The sequence below is a fragment of the Ptychodera flava genome, chromosome 19 (genome assembly GCF_041260155.1).
Source record: "Ptychodera flava strain L36383 chromosome 19, AS_Pfla_20210202, whole genome shotgun sequence".
NCBI classification, from domain to species: Eukaryota; Metazoa; Hemichordata; class Enteropneusta; family Ptychoderidae; genus Ptychodera; species Ptychodera flava.
In genome coordinates, this window is record NC_091946.1 from 27,856,555 (window position 1) to 27,884,422 (window position 27,868).

At 36.1% G+C, this 27,868-nt stretch overlaps 1 protein-coding gene and 1 long non-coding RNA gene across 2 annotated transcripts in view; one reads left to right on the plus strand and one right to left on the minus strand.

The window, feature by feature from the left end:
- The window catches only part of LOC139118741 (ADP-ribosyl cyclase/cyclic ADP-ribose hydrolase-like), a 55,138-nt gene extending 37,907 nt beyond the window's left edge, over positions 1-17,231 (minus strand). Inside the window, exons 1-4 of the mRNA XM_070682165.1 lie at positions 17,123-17,231; positions 5,028-5,157; positions 755-829; positions 75-204 (exon numbers count right to left, since the gene is read on the minus strand). Coding sequence (XP_070538266.1) covers positions 75-204; positions 755-829; positions 5,028-5,152 — 330 coding nt within the window. The 5' untranslated portion in view covers positions 5,153-5,157; positions 17,123-17,231. The remainder of the gene's footprint in view (positions 1-74; positions 205-754; positions 830-5,027; positions 5,158-17,122) is intronic.
- Positions 1-27,868, plus strand: part of LOC139119141 (uncharacterized) — a 204,347-nt gene that overhangs the window by 125,750 nt on the left and 50,729 nt on the right. The window lies entirely within an intron of this gene.

Below are 27,868 nucleotides of genomic sequence, written 5' to 3' on the forward strand. Positions count from 1 at the left end.
TTTTAACAGAATATACTGATAATTGGAAAAATACTTCTTGACCATGTTACTGATGTTCTTATTCCGTAACGTACCTTATCTTTACGTGTATAATGTTTAGCTTTATTAAAGTATTCTGTATAATCACTCTCGTTTATACACGGGTCTTTGTATGCAAAGGAATCGTGGAACGTGTTCCACAGATCATCACAGTTCTTTCCCGTACTGAAAGAAGAGAGCAATGGACTTGGTATCAATTAAATGGAGATGCAAAAAAAAAGCAAACAAGATTCACCATGACATTATCGGACTATTGAAGTTCATCTTGTTTTGATGAAACACGATAAAGTGAATTTCGTTCCATGGAACGACCCCAATTGAGTATCGCGATCAAACTTCGACGAGTTATACTTTAGCATGAGCACAAAGTAGGGTGTCAAAATGTCATAATTACCTTAAATGTGTTATTCAATTCGTATGATGACTGCTTAGCTCGATCGTACCATTCACAAAAATGTTCGAGTTCCCACTGGCAAAAATGGTATGCCATGTTTATTGATATCTAAGTAATGATATCTTCTCTGACTTTCAAACAATAACATGTTATTTGCGCTTTACCGTCGTGTCAATCATTTGCCATCTTCTACTAGACATTTGCCGCTTCTACATATACAGCTCCTCGTAAGCGTAAACTTGTTTGTTATGAAGCACAGCAGTGATTTTGTGAACCCGCTGTAAATTGCCTTATTCAAGAGTGTTTAAAGATTACGCTTACCTAAATGGACATGAATTTACATGTTTGTGACATCTATCCTTGAAGATTTTTTCAAGCTCCCACGGAGTTGAAAATCTGGAATAACCGGATAAGGTTTAAGCTTATATCAAAGTTATCCTTTCTAATGGCAATCATAAGTACAGTTGTAAGATTTGGTAGATTTGTTTACATCAAAAAATGAGTATGGATAATGGAAAGCTTATCGTAATGATAAATATGCCTGAAATCACCTACATTAGACTATTCTGATAATCTGTTTGAATATTTTGCAAATAACATTCAGAAAAATGCTAAATCATGATAATAAATTTGACAAGATATGAATGTTTCAACGACTTTAGTTACTATTTTGTTTTGTTTTAATTATATAATATTGTTTTATGTAGTAAAACCCGAAAATATATAATGTTATACCACTCTCCGCCTCGTGCCCATTGTTCTAACCATGCTCTCTAATTTCCATAACCGAATATTTTATTATATACCACCTGGTTTTCTTTTGTTTAAAAAGTGTCCGATTTACTAGTAAATCGGAGAGTTCTTTTGTTAAAAACTAGTAAATCGGACACTTTTAAACAAAAGAACTTGTAAAATGGACACTTTTTAAACAAAAGAAAGTCACGTGGCGACGAGTAAAAAAAACAAATGCGAGACATTATACCAGAAGAAATTTATTTCACTGGTAAGTACAGAGTAAAGACACTTTAAAAGAATCACCAGACTGAATTAATTTTGAACGACTGTACATCTCAAAATCAATTACAGGTCACCGTGAAATAACGGCATTGATTGCAAATATCATTTCTGTGTTAAGGTTATTGTTATCACGATCATTCGAATCTGAAATTTAAGACTTCAAAGTCAGTTGTCAAACACTGAATGTAGAGGTTTCAGTCGCCTTTGGTAAAGTTAAATCTAGCTACAGGCAAAACACACGCAGTACCACAGTCATTGTGGATCTACACATAGTTTTTTTTTGTACTAGGGATTTTAGGTCACGTGACATTTGTGTTGAACGTACGCGTTCGATGCAGGTCTAGTCCGAACTTTCGTGTTAATTCTTAAATAGACCAAATAATCAGAGGAAATGAACTGTAGTGTTGAAGATTATTAATTTAACTTCATTTTGGGAAATTTTCACTTTTTTACTACGATAAATGGCAAAGCAGCACGACTACAAACTCACGCGTACCGGCGATTTTGGCGTCCATTATGAGCGTTGTGCCGTGACCTCGAATGTCCCGCGAAGGAGATCGAACATATACCTCTTTGATAGGCTGTCCGCATGACTTATTCTGATCGCATCACTATTTTTTGGGGTTGGTACAAAAGTAGAGATCATGGGCTTCATTTTGAGGGGGCAAACGTTAAAATCGGCCGAGAAAAACTCAATCTGTGATCAAACTTTGTGTTTCGTTTGTGTTTTTTTGAAAGAAAATCTTGATTTCCTTAAACGTTCGGCCCCAAAATTAATTTTATGATAAATATTAATTGTAATTCTGCAATAATTACGAGTCTGACGATGCGAAAAATGATGCTTAAGGCCCTTTTTAGCGAGTATGGTTTCACCCCAACTTTACATCCGGGCACTCCCAGGAATCACATACAAGTAATCGGCGCTTCGCCGCATGTTCTGTGTCAGGAGGTCTAAGCTGAGATCCGACGTTCATGATTTTGCAGCTAGATTTGTCTGATTTCTTATCTAACGCAAGGATCTAGAGAAATATACTTTACCCTTTCAAACGTTATCTTGTTCGAAGTAGTTTGACTTCCGGGTGATATTTTTCGATAGACACTGAGAAGTTGTCAAGCCAGCACTGCACTGCAGTGTAGGCATACGGACGAGCACCACACTTTGCCGATACTATACTGAAATTTTAGTTTCTATCTTTAGTTCCCGAGAAGGGGACTATTTTGGTTCTCTCTGAAGAACAAGGCCATAGATTATTAATTTGTTCTTTCCTCATTGATGGTGTCCCGGACTTTGAAAAAGTTGTATTTATACTGGTTTGTATTTCGGACCGCTGACTTCGACATGTTCGAGGGTCTATGTTATTTCCGGGGCAGCTTAACTTTGCATCCAGTTTTAATGCAGTTGTTCATTCTATAAATGCGTGTTGCTGTTTTACGGCATAGACAAAGGGTTGAGAACGAAGTTTTTTGACTTTTTGGAAAGTTCTTTGTTTTAACTTAAAATCTACATTAATCAGACATATTTCATATTCATTTAATAAAAGTTGTAATCACACAAAAAAAAAAAATTAAAAAAAATTCGAAGTTCAAATTAAAAAAATATAAAAAAATATTTTGTTAAATTTAAATCAAGTTCTAAAATGTCACAGGTATCATTTGATTGTTTACAGGTATTGTTGTTAATTTGTTTACCTTGTAAATATAAATCTAAATAACTTTTTTCATATATGCAAAGTAAATATGATGGAATATGATTATCATCTTTCTGTTGATGTTCACAATACATAATGCATACAGCGATCAATGTCACAGGTATCATTTGATATTTTACAGGTAGTTTTTTGTTTACCTTTTAAACAGCATTCTAAATAACCTTTTTCATTTATAAAATTAAAAATTGTTAGAAATTGTTAAAAAAGTTATTGCAAAAAGCACAAGAAATTGCAATTCTAGTTTCCTCAAACAATGTTCAAAATGGGGTCACCTGGTGGTTATGATAACTACAGGTGTCTACCATGGCATAATTTCTAAATAGGAGGAAGTTTTTTTTCAAATTCAACAGGACATATCTCTGCATGTACTGAACCGATTTTCATCAAACAAAATGCAATCAATTGGTCTCGAAGAGAGCTTTCTTTTGATATATAATTTATTATTATTGTAGCTGTCTATCAATTTCATGTAAAATCCCTATTTGTACTTGCAGTTTGTATTGCGCCTTTCTCTGACGTGGCTGTGTAGCTTGGTCTTCCGATTGTGGCCGTTAGCACTGGCGTGACAAGGGGACTTTTCTTTTCCATCTTTGGCTTTGGTAGTTGAAGTGCACCGCATACAGCTTTCATTTGTACTTCATCCGCCATATCGATATACGTAGAGCGACTCGGCAATTGCGTGTATGCTGCTCAACGTTTCGACCCAAATGCGCAAAGCGTGACTCTAACGTCGATCTGCAAACACCTTTTCACTTCATTCAACTAACCAATCAAACATAATTCAAATCAAACCAGGTGCTCAACCACGTCATCGCACTACAATAGCAACACATGTCAACTTAGTTTTTATCCAATCATGGGTTATTTTTTATACTTTAGTTGAACAAGGTGTCAAAACGCGTCAATGTTTTCCTGCCAAAGTCTCAACTTGCACTGCACTAAAATTACAAATAAAAGCTTTCGGCGTGCAAACAAGGCTCTAAAACTCGGCAAAGTCGCGGTATAACACGGTCAGCGAACTCGTAGTCGGCGGTTTACGGAATTTAACGGTACAGTTTGCCATAAAACTCCTCGGCCCTGCGGGCCTCGGAGTTTTACTGGCAAACTGTACCGTCAAATTCCGTAAACCGCCTCCTACTCGTCCGCTTAACTATAGTTAGTGGTCGTGTAAACGACGTTGAAAAGGTACTCGAACCCTTTTATAACACGAGTTGAATGGAGGTCACGGTGAATGAACTGTTTTGAAGAGCTGGTGGATTTCACGTGCGTGCCCTGCCGTGGCTAATGTAGTATCATTTTACTCAGTGTACGTTTCCAATTTACTGGGAAATAATGCAAAGTTAAGAAAGCTGATGATTGTGTTTATGTGATAGAACAATTTATTGTCGCGAGAGGTTGATTTTTTGCGTATTAAACTACTAGTGAACAAAAAAAGATATAAAGGATAAAAATACAAATTTGTCGGCCTTTCAATACATCAACGAAGCGAGCCATGTTGAATGAGGTCGCGGTAAATGAACTCTGTTCAATCTGTGTTCACTGTTATGCCTTGTATTTTAAAGACGGGGGAATTATATGGCGAATATATAATAAGACCGAGGTGCCAGCATTTTGGTTAACAACAGCTCACCCTTCCATGCAGACAAAATGAATATGCAAATCTTTCGTCACTTTCGTCCAGCCAATCAAGAAAAAGAATGTAATAGAAAGTAAAGAAAAACTTTCGTCGTTTTCGTTCAGCCAATCAGAACAAAGAATTGCATACGAAAAGAACATTGCAGCGTCTAGCCAATCATAGGGCGTGTATCATTCCTTCCGTTTCATTTCGTCCATGCATTTAGCAAGTTCGTTAATTAAGCATTTCTTACGTGGTACTGCTGGTACTCGATGACGATTCACATTCAGTTCTTCTCGCTGTGGCAATTTGGAATTGTACGTCGAGAATCAGATTGAACAACAAACACACATACATCAATGTCAGCCGACCCATCATTGAAGCTGAAGAATAAAAAATATTACTGTTAGGAAGTTATTCTGTGAAGACACAAAACTTTTGACAAAAAGTATCATTATTTCAAATAATGTAACCCTGATCCAAAATATCGCCATCACTCCGCACATACGTGTCACAAGCCCTCCTTGTAATTGGTAGGTAATGCAACCTCTACCTGTAAAAGAAATATACCATTCACATCATAATTTCGCAATTATAGATGAACAAACACCCTTTGAAGGAAGTCAAGAATGTTACAGTTGTATCTACTTTTTGTCTTGTTGAAATATTATTAATTACCATACATGCTATGCCTGTATTGCCATTCTCCCATTGTTTAGACGGTACTGATATAAACCCGTATTTTAACATGTTAAAATACGAATTATATTTTCACTGTAACCGAACTACTTACAGCGACGCGTACGTGTGACTTTGCTGGCATGCGTTACCTTCGTTAGCACGTTCATATATATATATATATATATATATATATATATATATATATATATATATATATATATATATATATATATATATATATATATATATATATATATATATATATATATACATATATATATATAAACAGATTACTTCAAGTACAAAGTAATGAAATCTATTACTTAAGTTTCATGCATCTTGCAATCCTCAGATATAGTGAAAGGATTACTAGCTCGACACTAGTACATATATGATCGGGACGAACCATTCTATTTGTAGGTAGTGTTAAAATTCGATAAATAATATTTGTTTTGGTGGCGACATTTTGAAACCAACTCAGAGCGTTTGTTTAACAGTGTAGATTTGTCAGCATTGATAATGTGCAGCTTTTCTGATATACAAAGCTGCACATTATCAATATATGTAAGAGTGTCGAGCTAGTAATCCTTTCACTCTATCTGAGGATTGCAAGATGCATGAAACTTAAGTAATAGATTTCATTACTTTGTACTTGAAGTAATCTGTTTATTTATAATGCTCTGCTTTTTGTATTGAGCACTGTAATTTCCCTCGAGGACATCTGTATACTTCGATATATATATATATATATATATATATATATATATATATATATATATATATATATATATATATATATAATATATATTATGTGTGTGTGTGTGTGTGTGTGTGTGTGTGTGTGTGTTAAACTGCTGAGCGAATATGAATGAGCTTCAAAGGTGTTAAAACTTTTTGGAGACTTTGTTTTTGGTTGATGATTACACGATATTATGCGAAAAATACGACGAGATGGCATCGTTCTACCAGTCGCGTAGCAACCATAGTTACTTTTTGAGCTCTCAGGCCAGAAACACTGCTTCACACAAATCAAAACATAACAAGCCAGCAGTTTAATAAACATGTCCTTCCTTGACGAACGAGTAAAAGACGGTATGACTGACCGTAAACCATTGAGTAAAACCAGACAGTATCGATAAAAGACTTTCAAATTTGGTTCAAAAAAACTCATTATATATTCATAAAAATATGAGAGAAATTTTTAAAACGGTAAAACTCACTTTCTTGAGGCTCAAAACACTCCTGTTTTTGCCTGCACGCCAATTCCGCTAATCACCAAACGACAACAATAGCACAAACTTTGCCGACCATACTTTCGCTTAACAATTGGCGAAATCCGAAAATTACCGAAGGATGCATGGTCGGCACTCTTCGGAAAAGAGAGGCGAGAGCAACCTGAGCCGAGGCGAACATAGATGGGTTACATAACCGTTCCACCTCCTGAACAATAGCCGTTGCAAATCTCTCTATATTTGTCTGTGTCATGGTCCAAATTTTGTTTGCAGTCAGTTCACGGGCATTACACTTAGGTTCAAGAACATTTGTACCAAAAACGACACCTGTAATCGTTTGCGGCCGGTCCCACATGGTGCACTGCAGTGTTTTCCTGTCATCTACGCTGCTGAAGATTACGGTCCCCGTTTGACAGTGCATCATGATAGAACCGCTATACGATAAGTTTTCTGTTGACAACTTTCAGTATCTAGATGGTGAATTACATCGTTTACAGCCATAAATGAGCCACAAAAATCCAACCCCACTGAAAATACTCGCGACAGACCAGGTGCACATATCATGCGATTAATACCAGTCAATGAGATTCCCAGGACTTGATCGTGTCCTGTTCGGATTTCGGATACAGTGTAAGATACTAGGGAAAGTCAAACTATCGTTTAGTTTCTTCAAAGAAGTTGTTCTATTTAGGCAAGCAAGTAACGAAAATATGCCAGCAGACGATGTCAATACCTTTAAAAAGTTTTACTCGTACAGCAACAAAATCACGATTGAGTTACGACCCTACACCCTACAGTGTACTCACTTCAGGTTTTCCCTAATCCGCTCACAAATTCCTTTCTAAGATGGTAAATTCGGCATATTTGACGTCTGAGGACATGTATAATTCTTGGAAAGAAACGGACTGGTACGGCTGTTAATTTCACTGTGCATTCATAGATGTCGCAGTGATGCTTGCTCTAACTCTATCATTTGTTCATACTCGATCGAGTTTGAAATGGAACGCTGGCGCGGCGCAAGTATTTTGATCCGATTTTGGCGGGCCTAATAACTTTCGCGAAGGGATGAGGTAATGTTTCAAAACACGAAAACATACTAAGTTTACACACTCCAGTCTATGTTTTACATCCATCGCCATTTTAAGCTCGAAATAAATCTTCTTCAAATTGTGAAACCTGTGTCGACATCTTAATGTTTAAATTGTTGGCTTTAAAATTGTGTCCTAAACCCTCCCTTGAAGTGGAATGGCCAAACACAGCGGAATAATATCAAAAAGTGATACGGTTGTCATCACTCCTCTAGCAACCAATTTTTTGAGTACAGCGAGTAGAATGCAAGGTCGATTTCAGATGATTTCGTTGCTAATTTCGGAAAATCCGTAGGAAAACAGTTCTAACCAAAGCATGCATGTATGATAAAGGGGTTATTACATGAAGTTTAGGCGATACGTCGTCGTATTCTCATGACGTGTCCGCATTTTGACTCATTGCTGCGAAACTCATCAAAATACGGGCATATCACTCGAATACGACGCGGTATCGCCCAAACTTCGTGTAATAACCAAGAAGAAATAATAATTAAATAAAGAATTATATTATTATCATAATTCGGATGACATAGGTCCGATTTTGATTAACATTTCAGCACAGCTGTATTTTTGGTCGAAACGAACCAAAATGATGTCCGCTTTGATGCTCCATGTTTTCATAGCAACCATTTTGGGGTTTAAAATATCCATTTTTGGCAAATTTCATTGACAGTGGCTTAGAAGGCGACAAAACACTCAAAAACGTTCCTTGATTGGATATAATAAACAAAAATTATCTTTATGCTCTTACAGCATGTTTCCATGGCAGCCATTTGGTGGCTAGAAATATTTTTCGAAAACCCCACGAAAAGAGCTTGATTGCTCCAAAAATTACACAATAAGAGCATCTTGGGTTGACAAACCCAAATATAATGTTCACCACTGTGTCACCCGTTTCCATGGCAGCCATTTTGGGGTTGAAATATCATTTTTGTCAAATACCATTTAAAATTGCTTAGAATGGAAGAAAACTTTCAATATATGGGTTTCATTGGTTGCAATTTATAACAAAACTGCTCTTTATGCTCATGCAGCCTGTTTCCATGGCAACATTTAGTGGCAAGAAATATTTTTTTCCAAAATCCCGACCAGAAAGGTTTGATCACTTCAAAAATTAAACAATAAGAGCATCTAAGGCCGAAATGCTATCTCTATTACTACAGTTTCCTCACCAATCATTTTGAACTTCAGAATAGTTGCCGAGGAAACAAGTGCTTCTATTGTTAAATTTCTGGAGCTTCACCGAAATTTCACTTACCGGTAAAGGTCATTAAATATGCACATAAGTAGTTAGCTGATATGGACATGGCAAACGGCTGAAATTGCTGTTAGAAAGGCATACAGGAAATCATTCTCAACTGTGCTAAAGATAGGAAGAAAAACTTCTGACATTGGAAGATCTTCACCTATTATTAATTTTACAATTACATATGAACATGATTTGAATTTGCTCTTTACTTATTTAAGAAATAATGTCAACAAAGTATCTGATGCCACTTACTATCAGAAGCTCACCTCTTTCACTTCATGAGATATCTAAAATCATGTAAAGGTTATCAAAACAAATGTTTGAAATTTTTGTGCCATACTGTTTATATCAAAACAACCAAAACTGGTTGCATTGTTGCTGCATAAAATTTGTGTAAAAGGTCAACCTAGGTCATCCAAAAATTGCAGAGATATTGTAGTATAACACTGGTCAATATCTTATAAAATCCAAATCTGTTGCCTTTGCAGTTTCTGAGATATCTTAATGTAGGTCAAGGTTATCTAACTAATTGGACGAAAATTGTGTTATCTAACTAATTGGACGAAAATTGTTGTGCTATAATGATCGATATCAAAAGAACCCAAACAGGTTGCATTATTACTACAGAAAATTAGTAAAAAGTCAACCTTGGTCATCCAAAAACTTGTAGAAATATTGTAGTATAACACTGGACAACACCTTAAAAAGTCCAAATCTGTTGCCTTTGTAGCTTCTGAGATACATAAAGTAGGTCTAAGGTCATCAAAGTTCGTCAAAAATTTTGGGTAAATGTGTTGTCCAGTACTGATCAATATCTACTAAAACCAAACAGAACGCCCGGGTTAATGAGATATATCAAAGTAGGTCGGAGGCAATATAATATTTGGCAAACAATGTTGAGGTCATACTTGGTTATTTAAGCTCACATTGTATGTTGGTTTGTTTTGCTGGAGATTTGTTAATACTATACGAGTTTTGTAAATGGCAATATTACCGCCAAGCCACACCACCACGGACAGTGTTCTAATGTATCCATCGTGCTAGTATACATGACTATGATAGCTTTGATAGTGACACGCCAGTGCTTACCATGTATATGGTGTTGATTTGCTAGGCGCTTAACATCAATTTTGGGCACATGTCTGTAAAATGCCCTGCATGAATTACTTTTGAGAGTAGTTAATGTGCAGTGTAAAGCACATGCGGCAAATGATGACCTACAATGGATGACACAATGCATGGTCACCAGCGAACGTCAGGTACGGCACGAGTACGTCAATCTAATCCCTGTTCATACGCAAGCACACGGACGTAGGGGCGCATGTTGGTGTATCTAGAAGGGCGCTTGCAAAGTACGTAAATTGTGCAAAAAATCTCCCGGGAAAAAGCACTAGGATGACACGTGATTTGTGTGATATTTTCCCGGGAGACTCGCACAGATTTCGTGACGTTAACATGAGACCACTACCAGCTCTTACCTGTTAGAGTGGCTCAAATTGCCATACAACATCTGAGCCACTAGTAGTGGGGTAGTGTTCTCATGTTAATGTCATTTTCCCGGGAGACTCGCACAGATTTCGTAATGTTAACATGAGACCACTACCAGCTCTTACCTGTTAGAGTGGCTCAAATTGCCATACAACATCTGAGTCACTAGTAGTGGGGTAGTGGTCTCATGTTAACGTCATTTTCCCGGGAGACTAGCACAGATTTCGTGATGTTCACATGAGACCACTACCAAAGAGCTCCTGTATTTTCACCATACTGTCACTTAGTAATGTTCTCTGACATGGAACTTTTCGTAAGAAAAATACTACTGTAACTCACTCCGTGTTGAAACTTTTTGTTCTGTAGCACCTGAGGAAGTACTACTTTTAGGACGAAACGTTGTGCAGATACAATAAATTACTGGAATCAGCAGATTGGTACGTGTGTAATATTCTATAAACGAGTACGTGTGTAATATTCCATAAACGAATATATATATATATATATATATATATATATATATATATATATATATATATATGTGTGTGTGTGTGTGTGTGTGTGTGTGTGTGTGTGTGTGTGTATATATATATATATATATATATATATATATATATATATATATATATATATATATATATAATTCCTCTCTATATACATTTTCTGTCTCTTCTATCGCTGTAATAAGCGTGATTGTTTATTTTTTTACATTTTGCGCCTCGTACAAGGTAACTAGCTAAAAACAATCGGCAAGTCAAATCGCTCCCCACTAAGCACAATGTTAAACAGGGTAAAGGTCGTCCAGGCATTGCTAAAGACTGAAGTAGTTGTAACAATAATAGGCTACTTGAAAGTTCACGAAAATAAATAAGGGGAATCGTGTGTCACGAACAAGGCACCAAGTGCAGGAGGTTACTGTCGGTTAGTTCTTCATCAATCATTAAAGTTAAATTCGTCAGGTAAACTTCTAAGAAGACGTCGGGCTATATCACAGTATTTAAAGCGCCTACGGGCCACGTTTGATCGCCTTTCGCTATTATCGAAGCCCGACGAGTTCGACTAGGCCGCCAATAATGTTAATATTATACTAAAAAGTTTTGCTATCCAGGCTAACACAGTATTAGGCGATTACTCATTTGAAAAGGCTTCACAAACAAAACAGTGCGGTTGATGTTTATAAGGTGAAGTCCTACTTGCCAGGGGATTCCAGACTGAGACCGTGGAACACACTTTATTAAATATCATTTAGCTACGCAAGCATTCCTTTTTTGTACAAAAATGCGGTCTTATTGAGTTACTTCATTAAAACGTTGTTGCCTTGGTATTTCGATTATGCAGTAAAGCCACTGTTCAACATTGTCATTCATGAGAAAACCCTTGCACAAACTCTATTGCTAGACACCCATTAAAATGACAATACAGAAGTGCAGATAATATTTGCTATCCAATAACGACCCTGTGTTTTTGTAAGAGCCAGAGTAACTTGGTCTGGCTACTGTTGGTACACATGCCCCTTCACTTTTAAAGCACAGTCTCGTTCAAGAGATTTATTTCTTAGGTCAAGAAATCACTCAAATTTGCTAGAATCCTGTCTTTGATGGGGCTTTTTTTACTTATATGATATAATATATATATATATATATATATATATATATATATATATATATATATATATATATATATATATATATATATACATTATATCAATTATTATCAATTATATCAATGCTGACAAATCTACACTGTTAAACAAACGCTCTGAGTTGGTTTCAAAATGTCGCCACCAAAACAAATATTATTTATCGAATTTTAACACTACTTACAAATAGAATGATTCGTCCAAATCATATATGTAAGAGTGTCGAGCCAGAAATCCTTTCACTCTATCTGAGGATTGCAAGATGCATGAAACTTAAGTAAAAGATTTCATTACTTTGTACTTGAAGTAATCTGTTTATTTATAACGCTCTGCTTTTTGCATTGAGCACTGTAATTTCCCTCGAGGACATCTGTATACTTCGATATATATATATATATATATATATATATATATATATATATATATATATATATATATATATATATATATATATATATATATATATATATATGCATATATATGCACATATATGTATATATATATATATGTATATATGTATATGTGTGTGTGTGTGTGTGCGTGTGTTTGTAATGTATATGCTTAAATTTTATAAAAATTACAGCTCTCGTTAGATACAGTGTATTTGCGATGCGATGTAAGGCTCTTGTTTATATCTTGCGTACGAGGTTAAGAAACCCAGTCATCGTGCTTCGATAACCAATCTTCGAAAGAAACCTTGGTGTTCACGTCATCGGTGATTAATTTGAGGGCAGGTAGCCACCGGCTAGACTCTTGGCAGAAAGCTTCGCAAAGTGAGTCGCACGGTGAAATTAATTATGGAAAATTGCAATTCTGTTGATGTTGCCTATGTAAACCTTATGCCGGCCGGCGAATAACACTTTCAGGTGAACGTCAATGAAAACACCGTAGCCTCTGGTCCCATTTTCTATCCATTCTAAGAGTATGTAAATTTATATGGTGTTTCCTCTGGAGTTCACATTATCAAGGAATGCCAATATAAACACTTCGCACTACTATCTATTACTAAATAAGAACTGAGTTCCATTGGTCATGAATATATCCATTGCACCACCAGAAAGTGAGATGAAAGGCTCGCCAGGCACCATTGCAAAGGCACTGGCTTTGGCCGGGGTGGAACCTGCAAGGGAGACCAACCCGGGCCCAACTGATTTATCGCAGGGAACGCACAGTAAATATATGGACTTGATAGCAGTGTAAACAACTGGCTAATGACAGTTACATGCATTTACCAATTAATTAAGTAATGATGGGCTCGCAAAATTATAAAGTACCCAAGTCGCTTGTTTTCTCGAAGCATACTGGTCGGCCGTGCTGAAGTAAACATTGTGTTTAGGGAACGAGCACAATTAACGGCAGGGGGGGGGGCTGGAAGAGAAAATATTTGGTGCATATATTTTTACAGCCCCCCCCCAACTCCAGCAAAAATTTTAGTGCCCCCCCCCATCACCGGCAACAACATTTTTGTGGCCCCCTCCCCAAAAAGAAAAGATTACATTGGTATAAAGTTGTATATATATATATATATATATATATATATATATATATATATATATATATATATATATATATATATATATATATCCTTATAACTTTTAATATATGCTTTAGTGAAAATAACATTCTTGCATTCTTGAAATAAATAATAAACAAATAATAAACAAACAAAATAACATATGTTCAAGCTTTACTACTTATAATACCTACAGCTACTTTTCAATATTGTGTTGTGGTATTTTAATCTCAAAGAATGATGAAATTACCAAATACCGTATAAACAATGTACAAGTTCATTCAGTGCTGTTATAGTTGTTGTAGTTGAAGCATTGATTCATACATGGATTTTTTTTAATGTGTTCACTGTGTTCACTGCACATCTCCAAGTTAGTCTAACAAGCTCAATATTGTGCATTTCATCATACTCTTCAAGAGTGAAACACACAGAACACAAGATACTAATAAATAGCCAAATTATGTACAGCTACTGACCCTCAATACCTTTCCAAATGATGCATACTCCAAGGCAGGAGATCAAAATAGAACACACTTTGAACAAAAAGGGCAACAATTGCCACTAACGCAAATATAAACATGAATGGTCTGCAAGAGGTATACAGCATAACAGTAGATACCAAGTACAAAGGTCCTTTGTTTACTATGATAGAATAACAGTTTTAGTGTGGCTCATACTAGAAATATCGGCTGAAAATTGTATGCTGTCTCAAAAATAACCTAAATGTGTTTTCCGGATCAAATTTCATTACAAACTGATAGGAAATACAACTACATTATGACTATGATACCGTCTAAAACACTTTCTTGGTTCACAAAGGTTATATAAGGTCACAGATTGAGAAAATGCTTAAAAATACAGGTTTCCCAACACTCAGTAAAAGATTTATCTCATAACATCCCTAGGCAATTTTATGCAAAATTGCAAAGCTTTCAAACAAGTAGTTTTTGAGAACAAGTATATTGCCAAATATTGCCTAAAACACAACCTCACAAACATACATACATACATACATACATACATACATACATACATACATACATACATACATACATACATACATACATACATACATACATACACATACATACATACATACATACATACATACATACATACATACATACATACATACATACATACATACATACATACATACATACATACATACATACATGTACACATACATACATACATACACACATACAGACTTACAATTTTCAATAATAATATTGCTCATTTTACACATAACAACTGCATTGTGAGGTTTAAGACTTGGTATTTCATCAGGGATTAAGGAACAAGGAACTCCAGCTTCAACAAGGAACAAAAATGCTGAAAAATATTCTCTGTCAGTCATGGTGTAAAACATTTTGGTGGCCTACCCCTTACCTTCCCTGGAATTTTCATGGCCCACCCCAAGAACACTCATTTATTTTGTGCCCCCCCCTCCCGCCCCCGTTAATTGTGCTCGGCCCCTTGTGGCTGACCAGCGTGTATCACGGTGTTTACTGCATCACGGCCGGCCAGCGCGTGTCGAAAAACAAAAGCGACTGATTAACGAACCAAGCAATTCGCATAACACCCGAGAAGCAGACGATATGTAATAGATGAAATACGGAGAGAGTTGGTATGGAGTTGTTTATGTTTTTCGCGACATTTGCTTGCCACAGTATTTTATCCATTGACGAGTATCATTCATTGTGTTGTAGTATTTACCTTTGTCGACAGGCGTAGAATATACCATCATTCTGTGACGCGTACCGCGCATCCATGAAATATGTAAATCATGACGGGATGTTTAAAACATAGCCATAGTCAAGTGTGACCATCTTTGATACGTTATCTTGGTGCATGACAAAATTTCTGGTCTGGAGGTTCCTTGTGTTGATCAAAACGTTCTCACCTTTGGCTGTAATCCTGAAAACGACAGCGGCTTTTCATCGCCGTTTGGGAGATCACAGCCAAAGGTGAGAATGAGTGAACGTACAACATTTGCGGAGGCTTGGTTTGGAAACGAATAGACTGTTTATATAAAGAAACTCAGTTTTAACAGAAATCATAGTCTTTTTCGTCTCTTGCAGCGAAAATTATAACGAAGAGTAAAGTAACAATTTCTGGGTGGAACCACAGAGAAACATAGACAGAGTCGCAACTGGTATTGTTTAAGGCGTGAAGCGGTAACGTAACCCATCCATGTTCGCCTCGCCTCAGGTTGCTCTCGCCTCTCTTTTCCGAAGAGTGCCGACCATGCATCCTTCGGTAATTTTTGGATTTTCGCGATTTCTTAAGCGAAAGTATGTTCGGCAAAGTTTGTGTTGTTGTTGTCGTGTGGTGCTGAGCGGAATCGACGTGCTGGCGAAAACGGGAGTGTTTTGAGCTTCAGGAAAGTGAGTTATACCGTTTTAAAAATTCCTCTCATATTTTTATGAATATATAATGAGTGTGTTTGAACCAAATTTGAAAGTCTTTTATCGATACTGTCTGGTTTTACTCAATGGTTTACGGTCAGTCATACCGTCTTTTACACGTGCGTCAAGGAAGGACATGTTTATGAAACTGCTGGCTTGTTATGTTCTGAGATCTCACAAAGTAAGTATGGTTGCTACGCGACTGGCAGTACGATGCCATCTCGTCGTATTTTTCGCATAATATCGTGTATTTATCAACCACAAACAAAGTCTCCAAAAAGTTTAACACCTTTGAAGCTCATTTTAATATGAAAAGCCAATAGTCTACCGAGACGACCATGGAACAAAAGGCATGCATGCGTTTCCAGTCTCTCTATACTATTTGTCTGTGGTGGAACTTAACGAATACGTCATGCCCGACACAAACAAGGACAACCCAAGGCATTATTTGCCGTTATGGCGCGTCACATACTTATTACAGGTGAGAGCCTTCACTGCATGATACTATTCAAGCTTGACCGGGGTCAATAGTAATACGACCTACGCAAACAACGAAAATCCGACACAATATTTGTTGTCATGCAGTGTTACGCACTTATTACGATGACAGTCTCCACCGCATGAAAACATGTCGGATTGACCTCAGTTTGATGTTCGGTTCGAAAAGCCAACTTTCTGAAAACAAAGCCATTACTGTATCGGCCATCTGAAAATGATGTAATTTTAAAAGGAAAATAGGACATACTTTCGGAACACTCCATGTCCGAGTCTGACAGACATAAAGGAAAATCACAAAAGATCACATTCTGATCCTAATTTATTTTTGCGTAATCATTGAAATTCGAGACTGAACACTGACTATGCATGTAGAGGGTCAGAAGTTTAACGGTAGAAAAGTGAACAAAACATGCTTGTTATCAGTGTTTCTACGAGCAGATAGCATTTCTATAACTATTTGTTCAACTATACAATTTTGCAGTGTGTAGCTCCTGTCAGATGTCAGTGAAACATCAAAATACAGTTGTATGTTTTGAAGGGTTACGGTACCTGTTGGTCAGAGAGTAATTAAAGTACTTTCGGTGTCTTTGGTGGTGTAGGCGAAAAACTGTCCAGCCAACTATCTCCCTCCAAGGCATATGAAGCAGGCAGACTGTTATCACACGTATAAGTCTGAATACAGAGTACGATAATGATTAACTAGCAGGGATTATTAAGTGCGTGAGTGTGGTATTCAGGTTTCCACTTTGAAAAGTACGTCTGGTTACAATGGTATTTAATCAATCGTTCATTCTGGTAAGATTAAATGCAAACTAAATTTTAACAATGTACTTTTTACAAACCCTCTTTGTGCGAAAATGCCCTGTACTATGTCGAGGATATTGGCAATCGAAGAGTGACTATATGTAAACAGGGCTTCTTACAAGTAAAAAAAAACACACAGAACATAATCACCTGCTTTTCAAGACCATAGTATCACCGTCATAGAACAGTAAGTTTTTGTTTCTTTCTGTCTGAAAAGAGGCAGTCTGTCTTTGTGCTCTGTTCCTTTCTCATAAGCCATTATAAATACATGTACACGATATGGAATATGGAATCCCACAACCTAAGGTATCAGTCACCTAGCGGAGAAGCAACAGCTGGAACCGTTCAACTAAATCCCCACTATCAAAAAAGAGTGTTCGATAGCCGCTAAGTTGTTACATTTTTCTGCCAGAGACCCCTCTAAACGTTGTAGAGTTCTTGTCCAGTCAATCCACGAAATTTTGGCACCCAACTCACCACAAATTGCAACAGAGTTTTTACTTCAGTCTGCATTTTGGAGAGGTACCCAGAACAACATATCAAAAGTTTACTCGAATTTCCCTTAGGAAATTATGTCTAATTTGCATAAATCAAATATAGCTACCAGCCGTCCTACAAAATAACATAATTGGCTATACATCATACGTTAAACAAGCTTTTTTCAGTGATTTCAAAGTCTGACACTACCTTTTTGGCACGGGGAATCATTTTTGAGATGTGATGTTGTATATCGGTAATTCGTCGATTTGCATAATTCCAATATGGCGGAAAACATTTTTAAAATATATATTTTCAGTCATATACCACGTTTTAAACAGGCTATTTCAGTGATTTTAAGGCTAAAAGTATATTTCTTTAACACGGAGAAACAATTTTTGGAGATATAATGGTTTGAGTAGGCACTTTGTTAATTTGCATAAATCCAATATGTCGGCAAACATACCTACAAAAGACATTCAAGGTAATATACAACGTATTAAATAAGCTATGTCAGTGACTTTAAAGTTAAAATATATTTCTTGGGTATGAAGGAACACTTTTGATGGTTCAATGTTTTAAAGAGGCCCTTTTATAATTTGCATACATTAAATTTGGCTGCCAAATTAATGTCTAATTGTTTAATAGGTTTTAATATAAATAAGGTTCTGGTACAGTTTTTAGCACTAGGAATCTATCAAGAAGAAACTGTTAAGTCCTTGCACATTTATTTTTAAAAATGTGAAAAGTTTGCTATAAATTTATTTATAGTTACCTTCTATTTCAAAATTAAAGTTTATTTTAATAGGTGTTTGTGGTACCTGAATGTATTGAAATACTGCATAAACGTTAAAGTGAATTTGGCAGGCTTACTTATATGACTTAAAACTGTTTTAGATAAATGCACGCTGATGCTCTTTTACTATTCAGACGTAAGAAAGTCGTGCGATTTTAGTAACTTTGCGATTTTTCAATACATTAAAACGGTAAATGGTTGTTAGTTGTCTGAATATATTCTCTTTCTGAATGTAACATTGGATTTATCTGTGTACGGTATTATTCGTAATTTGTATGGGTGTTTAATATTGTACTTTGTCAAAACATGTAATCTGTAATGTTTACTGGGTTTTTATTTTAAACGACGTGTACAAAATCTTTAGTTTTTTTATCTAGACTGAACTTCCTTCTTATGGACGAGTGCATCTGTAGTAGATCCTCTAGATGATAGGCAAAAGTCATCACATGTAACAGCAAAACTGCAATAAACATAAAGCTAATAATAATGCAGATACAAAAATAAGTTGATCGACAAAGGCCACAATACACACACATTTTAACTTAACATTGTTGCAAACAATGTCAGACTCATGAAAAAACCTTATCAACCCACAAACTTACAAAAATTGTAAACTGCATGCATAGCAAAGGCTTAAATTTCATTCGAACACCTAATCAGCCCAACAGAATCCAACTGGTACACGATGCAAACAAGTACATCAGGAAAAATGACACTTCGATATACTATGAGACTTAAACAAATCATGAAACTCCCATTCATACTGAAATCAAAATGGACCTCACAGAACAACAGAAAACATAAAGTTTAGAAAACTATTTGGAAGCTAAGTAAGTGACACTTGTGAAAATCCCCTTTAAAAGCTAGAAAAATTACACGATGCTTACAGAACGCAAGGCATTGAAAATTCTATCTAAGAATAAGAAGATAGCAATTAGACATTTGATAAATATAGGGGAACAACAGCTCTATACGCTGATGATAACATAAGTAAATGGCAGAAACAAGTGAGAGAGCGGCGATACCAGACAAAGTTAACCGCAGAAGCACAAAACAATGTATGATAGAAACAAATCGATTATCACATATCTTAGTTTACTAACAGTGAACACAGAACGAGACACAAAGTTCATACGACGCTCGATAAGTGGACTGTGAAGTCCAACTCTTCACATGTCGAATGAAATCGTGGAAAAACTACAAAATACATAACATACACAAACAGATTTATACAGAAAATTGATAACACTTTGGTAACACTAGACGAAGAGTAAATGGTCATACTAGTACATCACACAGTGAAGCATTTGACTCACTTAACAGGGCATTAAATCTGGAAACGTTACAAAACGACTACATGATCGGAAACCCACAAATAAATTATATGCAAGCCATGCTATAGATAAAACAACATGTTTGAATTTAACAATGAATTCTGAAGAAAACATATTTGGGACTGTTACAGCCACATGCATAACAAATATCTTTTGGCTGAGATTCTGAGATGGAGTATTTCTTTATTGTAACGCAACACGAGTTTAATGAATATAAATCTAACATCTTCAACAAAATGCATCAACTTTTAGATTTTGAAACTCTTATCAAGAAATAACATATTCAGGCCAAATTTTCTATTATAAAGGTCACCGACACAACAAAGAAAATGTTTACCACCGGAACACACAAATGCAACTGATACATTCAATGTAAAATACAGAAAGCCATGCCATGAAAAAAACAAAAATGATTTTACACAGACAGTGACATAGTGTGGTGAAAAACCGACAAGACTGATACTACGAAAATCGGAAAATAGAACATATCATCTCAGGAAAAGTGCGTAAAGCAAGAAGGAAAGTGGAACGAAACGTACAAATAATCAATCGCTATGTTAACCTAAATTAATGTATTTTTCTCACTGTAAAAGATGCGGTTTAATTAACTGAATGTCAAATTCCTTTGTCCGAAAATAACAACATGTATAGTTATACAATTTGCCGAGAGAAAAGAACAATCCGACACACCACTTGTTCTTAAAAGATGTAGCTTGCTTCCTACAGACGATAGGGCTCAGTTGTGCATATCGCCACCTAAAATGTGCAGATTTGATCTTCAACGACGAAGGGGACTTATGATGATATCATGATCATTAATGAAGATGACGATCATCGGCAAGCTGTAAAGAAATATAAACTGAAAGAGTATCGGTAATAACACACAAAACCAAGCCTTTAAGACCAGGCATTGGGGATAGGGGGGCTAGTATAAACGTCATTCTTCAACATGCTGAGGCATTTCGACTTCGTAATAGTACTGCTCTTCGGATATTACATGTACATAAGCTTAGCTGTACTTTCACTGGCATATTGTTATTTATCTATATATCCGTCCAAAGTTAATTATTAAACTATTCCCTACGATATGTTCTTTCTAAACATCTTTCAAATATTTTGACATATAGAGAGGTCTTTATGTTCCAGGGCAGAGAGTTCAAAAGGAATGGAGATGCGGAAGAGAATGAGCGACATCCGTGAGTCAAATTCTATCTGGGTGCACATGCAGAAGGTATCTGAGCCAAGAGCACGTGATGAAGAACATGGCGGAATTAAGTGGAGAGTAAACTGAGGGCTTTGTAAATGATGAGCAGAAATTTGATTGAGCAAATGCGTTTAGGTGCAGGAAGACACTGAAGTTGCTTAAGAACAGGAGTAATATGGTCCGATATCTTAAGTTGAGTGACAATTATTTAACACGTTTAAGCGCTGTAACCTACCTCGGGTAAGCCTCAAATAAAGCATTATAGTAGTCAAGCCATAAGATATCACAGCATGAAAAAGAGTGGCATTGAAATCCTAAGACACGAAAAGTACCACCTAATGCGTCCCATTCTGCGGAGAGAAGCAAGTAAATAGCACGACAGGTGGTAATGATGTGTGTTTGAATGTATAATTGTCGTCAAAACTAACACCAAACCCTCGTTTGTGAAACAGGCTTGATAACAGATGTTGATTTTAGTGAGTGATGATGGTGAATGATCAAATTTGAAGCAAATTAAAATGTCATCCATCTTGTAATCATTTAACTTTAGTAAATTTTGTGTCATAAAATTCATAATATCGTTGCAAGCGTACGGTCTTCGATGGAAGGTACAGATTCGATTTCATTTAAAGGGATGGATGAATGAATGAATGAATGAATGAATGAATGAATGAATGAATGAATGAATGAATGAATGAATGAATGACTGATTGACTGACTGAATGACTGACTGACTGAATGAATGAATGAATGAATGAATGAATGAATGAATGAATGAATGAATGAATGAATGAATGAATGAATGGACGGATGAATGGATGGATGGATGGATGGATGGATGGATGGATAAATGAATGAATGAATGAATGAATGAATGAATGAAGGAAGGAAGGAAGGAAGGAAGGAAGGAAGGAAGGAAGGAAGGAAGGAAACAATGCATTGTCATCAGCGAATGATGAAATTGAACTTCATGACAGCGCATAAATTGCCCATGATGTGAACTGTAGATGACAAACAGGAGAGCTCTGAGGACAGAGCCCTGGGTACCCAAAATTGTAGTAACTGAGACAATGACCTTTTTTTCATTTACTGCAACCTTCTCAAATCTGTCTATTAGATATGGTAAATAACGAACTCTATATTGTTAAGCGGAGAAAGTAGAAAAACTGACACGTTGCAATCGATACATATATATATAAAGGTATTTTTATTTCAATTTTTTAAATATTCAAAATTGAAACAAAAACTTTTCAATATCGTAGACATAGATATTAATTTTGGAACAAAATGCCGTTTATAACAAGTTGACATATTTCTTCTTACTTTCTAACTTTATTTTACTTGAGTATTCATTGCTGAGTACCTCCCTTGACGTCCGTTTTAAGCATTGCTAGTTGTACATGTCAAGATATTGATTCAATACGTCATATGATGTATCGTCGTTTTTCTACACATCTGCTTGAAATTATTCTTTCAATATGTTAGCTTATTCAAGTGTCGACTTATTGGACAAACATGGCATTGTGATATTATAATGATGTAAAATTCTGGAAAGCCGAAAGACACAGAGACGTTACAGGTTATCCGAAGGTTTGAAATGTATTGAAATACATGAAATATAATCTTATAACTTAATATAATATTATACAAGCTTCAAATAACATAAGTATGAATCATGACGGCCGGATATTTGAGTTGATAGTGCAGAGCACAAACAGTCAAAAGAGGAAATAGAATTTTATGTGAGCAACAAAGGAGGCATTTTATGTTTTGGAGATCACACTTAAGTACTGCAATTACTTGTTATTTTCTAGAAAAGCATACAATGTACAGAGCAAGAACAGTGCGAAGTTCAAGCCGACAGCTGAACCAGTGCAAGGAAAGTAGCATTTTCCAGTCTCATCAATTGTTCTTTGACCATTAATTCCGTGTACGAACCCCCTGGAATAAATCAATGCGAGCGTCAGCAAAAGGGTAAATTTACTTATAGCGAATTCTTGACCTTTCAATATAACAATATTGTGCATTTTATTTGATAACCTCTCATAATTACTTGTTCAGAAAGACAAACCCTTGCAGGAGCGAGTGTAGTATAAATGTACTTTTCCATTGTACTGCGGGGTTTTGACAGCACTAGGGTAACATTTTTGATTTTACATAACTTCTTAATTTTTAGACATAGCTCTCAAACTTTAGCACATAAGATAAGTTAGGTAAACAAATTTCAGGAACAGAATCATAATAAATTTGGTCGAAGTATAATGCATTTGTCTTTAAAACAAACTGTGCAAATCTTGACATATCAGACTAGTTATGAGCTTGGCCGACAATATTTTCCATGCAAAATCATATATTTAATATATATATATATATATATATATATATATATATATATATATATATATATATATATATATATATATATATATATACTTTCAAAACATCAAAACACAGGAACAGCACGGAACTCTCAAAATACATATTGACCCTCAAGGACAGCAACACAAAATACAACGTCACATGGTCTATCATTGACAGAGCCCAGCCTTACTCAACCAAGACAAAACGCTGTAACCTCTGCATCACGGAGAAATTTCACATTATCAACTCAGACAAGTCAACACTGCTAAACAAACGTACAGAATTTCTTTCGAAATGTAGACACAGAAGCAAATTCCTTCTCATTAACACTTGAACGCGCCAGAACAACCGCCTCGTTTGCATACACACCTGACCCTATATATAGGTAGCAACGAGCCCGCCAACATCACTCCTGACGATTGCCAAGCGCATGAAACAGTCTGTAGAGTAATCACGACAAGTTCCACGTCTAGCAATATATATATATATATATATATATATATATATATATATATATATATATATATATATATATATATATATATATATTCACGCTCTATAATAACCTTATGATAGTATAATAGCGTTTTGAATTCCCCTTGATGGTTCATTTTCATTTTATTCACAGGAATCAGATTCGAACTCATAAAGTACGTCACCCAATGGTACATTTTATAAAGAGTAAAAAGAAACGAAATAACAAGTATAATCTCGATATGTTAAGTATTTTCGACACTTATCCTATACTTACGTAAAGTTCTGACACGTTGAAACGCCTGAGAAATCCATCTTCTCAAGTTCGTCTTGTAGTTCCTTAATAGAGCCTTTGCCACAGGTTTCCTTTCTGCAGAACGTAAACAAAGATCAGTTTTAACGTCAACTTGGGACCGCAAATTTGAAACACTTAAATAGGAAAATTGATTACATGTAGCAAAGACTTCCCAACAAACACATAGGTTTTTGTATTCAAACGGTTGCCCATAACTGCAGGAAAGAGAATCAACTCCGTGAAAGAAAATAACCAGATGAAGTGTCTGCTTTATTCACTACTGTGTCCACGTGATTAGTGTGTCAGTCTTAGGGATTCTAAAATCACTACGTAACTGAGTCACCTTTACGTCATTTTTTTATTCGTGAATGCGAATCGTTGGCACAAACACAATCATGGGATCTGGCCCGGCAATGTTTCATTTTTGATGACGTAAAAACGTTCAAAACTAAGAAAACTTTAGAAGATAATTTTATCTCGCTATGGGCTTTGAAATACTTACATGTTGTCAGTTGAGTACATGACTAGAATGTGTACTTTTGTTACCTTATTTGTATCCAGATATGGCAATTCGTAATTTCTAAAGTAACTGAAATAAAATTACGTGCAAAGAATGAAAAATTACCACCTAATATCTCGATTCTCAGCATCTGTATCAGTTTTTTGAGCGACTTTATTTTTCAATTACTGTGAATATAAATGATATAAAATTTGCCAAATAACGTTTATCATAAAGTGTTACGGTCAAAATCAACATCCTTTTATTTGACCATACTTCAAATTCGAAGTCATTAGAAATGAGTCATCACTTCATCTTCGCCTTCAATGTTTACCTGTTGTATCACGCAAAGCGCACAAGTACCCATTCCAAGCGTGCTTTTAGCCACTTTTAGTTAGACCTTCAGAGAGTGGACATGGCTCTGAAGGCGACCGGCTATAGTTTCCCCCAAGATTGCTGGTAAAGACCATTTGGATGGAACAGCTTTGAACCTGTTGATGTGATAGTCTTATACAGCCCCACATAAAATAATTAATCGTTCCCAAACGTTCTCAACATTCTTAGTACAACATTCTACGCAGAGAAATTGTTGTTCTCAGTCTGGAAGACATGCTTATATTCGAATAAACCACGTGAAACTTAGATCGGATATCTGCTTCGTCTTATTTAAGAGGGAACGCATTACGGAATATCAGCTGTAGACGACTATTGCAAAGTAGTTGCAGACAAATAATTTTGAGTCTTAAGGAATTTGTTTGCGAGCTACATAAAGAGACCATGTACCTCCTCCCCGGCATTGTCTATGGCATTTCAAACCATTCATTTGCATACAAAAAAAGCATGAAACACCAGGATGCATGCGGCTAAAGCGAAAGGTAACAACAGAGATGCCCTATTTGTAATCCTTATATTGCTACATGCATGCAATCCTTAAGATTTGATAGACAAATACAGAATATACAAAACATGCATAAAGCAACCATTCTTAAGATGCATAGGCCCATTAAACATACACTTTTCTGTAGATATCTACAGTATCATTTCCTTAACAGCATTTAGAAGTATGAAATCATCGTATATCAAGAAGGTAAATAACGAGGTAAGGAAACAATACAAATTATTAATTGATAATACAGTATGCATGCGTCCATAATTCCGTAAGGAGAGATTGCATCTATGTTTGCTTTCATATAAGAGCTCACTCCGTTTCAAAATTGTTGCTAGAACATTCGACTGGGCAATTGTCCGCTATTCAATTTATTCAAACCTGATCGCAAACTGTTGTTCTCTCTGCACTCTTTACTTCTTTTTCATGTTTTAAATTTGATGAATAAAAGAAATCATTACACTAAGGGGCCGTCGATAATAAAAGCTGACGCGCGACAAATGTAATTCTTTCGTTTAGGGGGGAGGGGGTTAAAGCTCATTTCCTTTTGTGTGCGTCAAAATCGCATAAGGATTTCCGTCTATTGTTTTCGGGGTGCGACTTTGCAGCGAGAACGCAATACTACATTCGCGTTCATCAAGAACAAAATGACCACAAAATACGGAGACAGAAAAGACAACAAAAGACCTAAATGTGAAAATAAAACTTGTATGCTTTTTCAACGTGAAACATGTACGTGAAACATTTTCCTACGTGCGAAATGCATTAAAATGTTCTGTGTCTTAGAACGTGATACGCATAAAGTGGAGGTTTATTGATCAATGTGCACTTCCGGTTTTTTTTCATGGGCGGATCGCAGAGGTACGTGTGGGTTTGTCAGAAAAGGCATCATAATACGAAATTGATTTCGCATAAGAAATTTCGTTTTTGAGGAGGGAAGGGGGTTTCAAGTAAAACGAAGGAATTACGTTTCTTGTGCGTCAGTTTGTGTTATCGACAGCCCCTAATGAACATTAGACCAATGTTAATACAATATGTTTTAGATTACGTCGGAGTGTTTTGGCCAACCATAAAGTGCCACGGACCCCTACGGGCATACATACACTTGTACGCACCTCTCTGAGTGATATGCCGGGTCGCCAGTTTCCTTGGCACCGTCTAACAGGACTCTCACATCACCACTTGCTAATTTGGCAAACTTGTGAAAAAGAACGAATCTTTGTGACAATTGTGTGACATTTTAATAGGGATATGACATCACTGTACTCGATATTCATCTTCATATTTAGGGGATGTTGTCAATAGTAGAACAAGGGTACGAAGGAATGATAGTGTCAAGAATGAAGGTTAACAGAGCCAATAATTGTTTGAGATTATAAAGCTAGGACGTTTTGACATAATGTTTATGCAAGGAAACAAGGTATATACGTACTGGAATATTCACCTTAGCTCTATACCTGGCGATGCCACGATACTAAGAGGGAACTATTCTTGAATGTGACACCCGCAAAGAAGTGCAAGAGCATTACATGAAGAGATAATTATTTGTTTTTTTGACAAGGAAGTATATATGTAATCATCTGCCCCTGAGATGGTATATCAAAAGAACCGGCTATTGCAAACAAACAATACCACCTGTGTCTCCAAGCCTAACTATATGTATGCAAGGAGAAGAGAACCAAAAGTTGTCTGAAGATCCCGAAAGCGTAAAATTGGTGCCTTATTACCCCAAGAAACATATAGAATGGCATACGCATTCGACCATCGTGTTAGTACAAAAGTATGATATCTGTTCGTGACACGTACATTGCCAGCTGCGGCGGGACGTTTGTCAAAGCACGGTCAACTTTCAGCAATATTCGTGATATAGAAAATTGAGTTAATCGAGACTGTCACGCGGCCGTTGGTGGCGTTGGCTTACCTCTATTGATGCCTGTTGCCAGAAAGCGCATTTGGCATTACTGGGCGGCTCGATACAGGCATTCCTTTCAGGACATTCAATATAATTAATACCCGGATCGTCAAGCTGACCACACCATGCATCGATTCTGTCCAATATATTTCCTGTCAATGTATGCTCCAAAGTTACATATGGAATGACGATCTTGTGGCTCTCATCGTAAGGGCCTTTGCCAGAATAAAATAGTGTCTAAAAATATAAACAA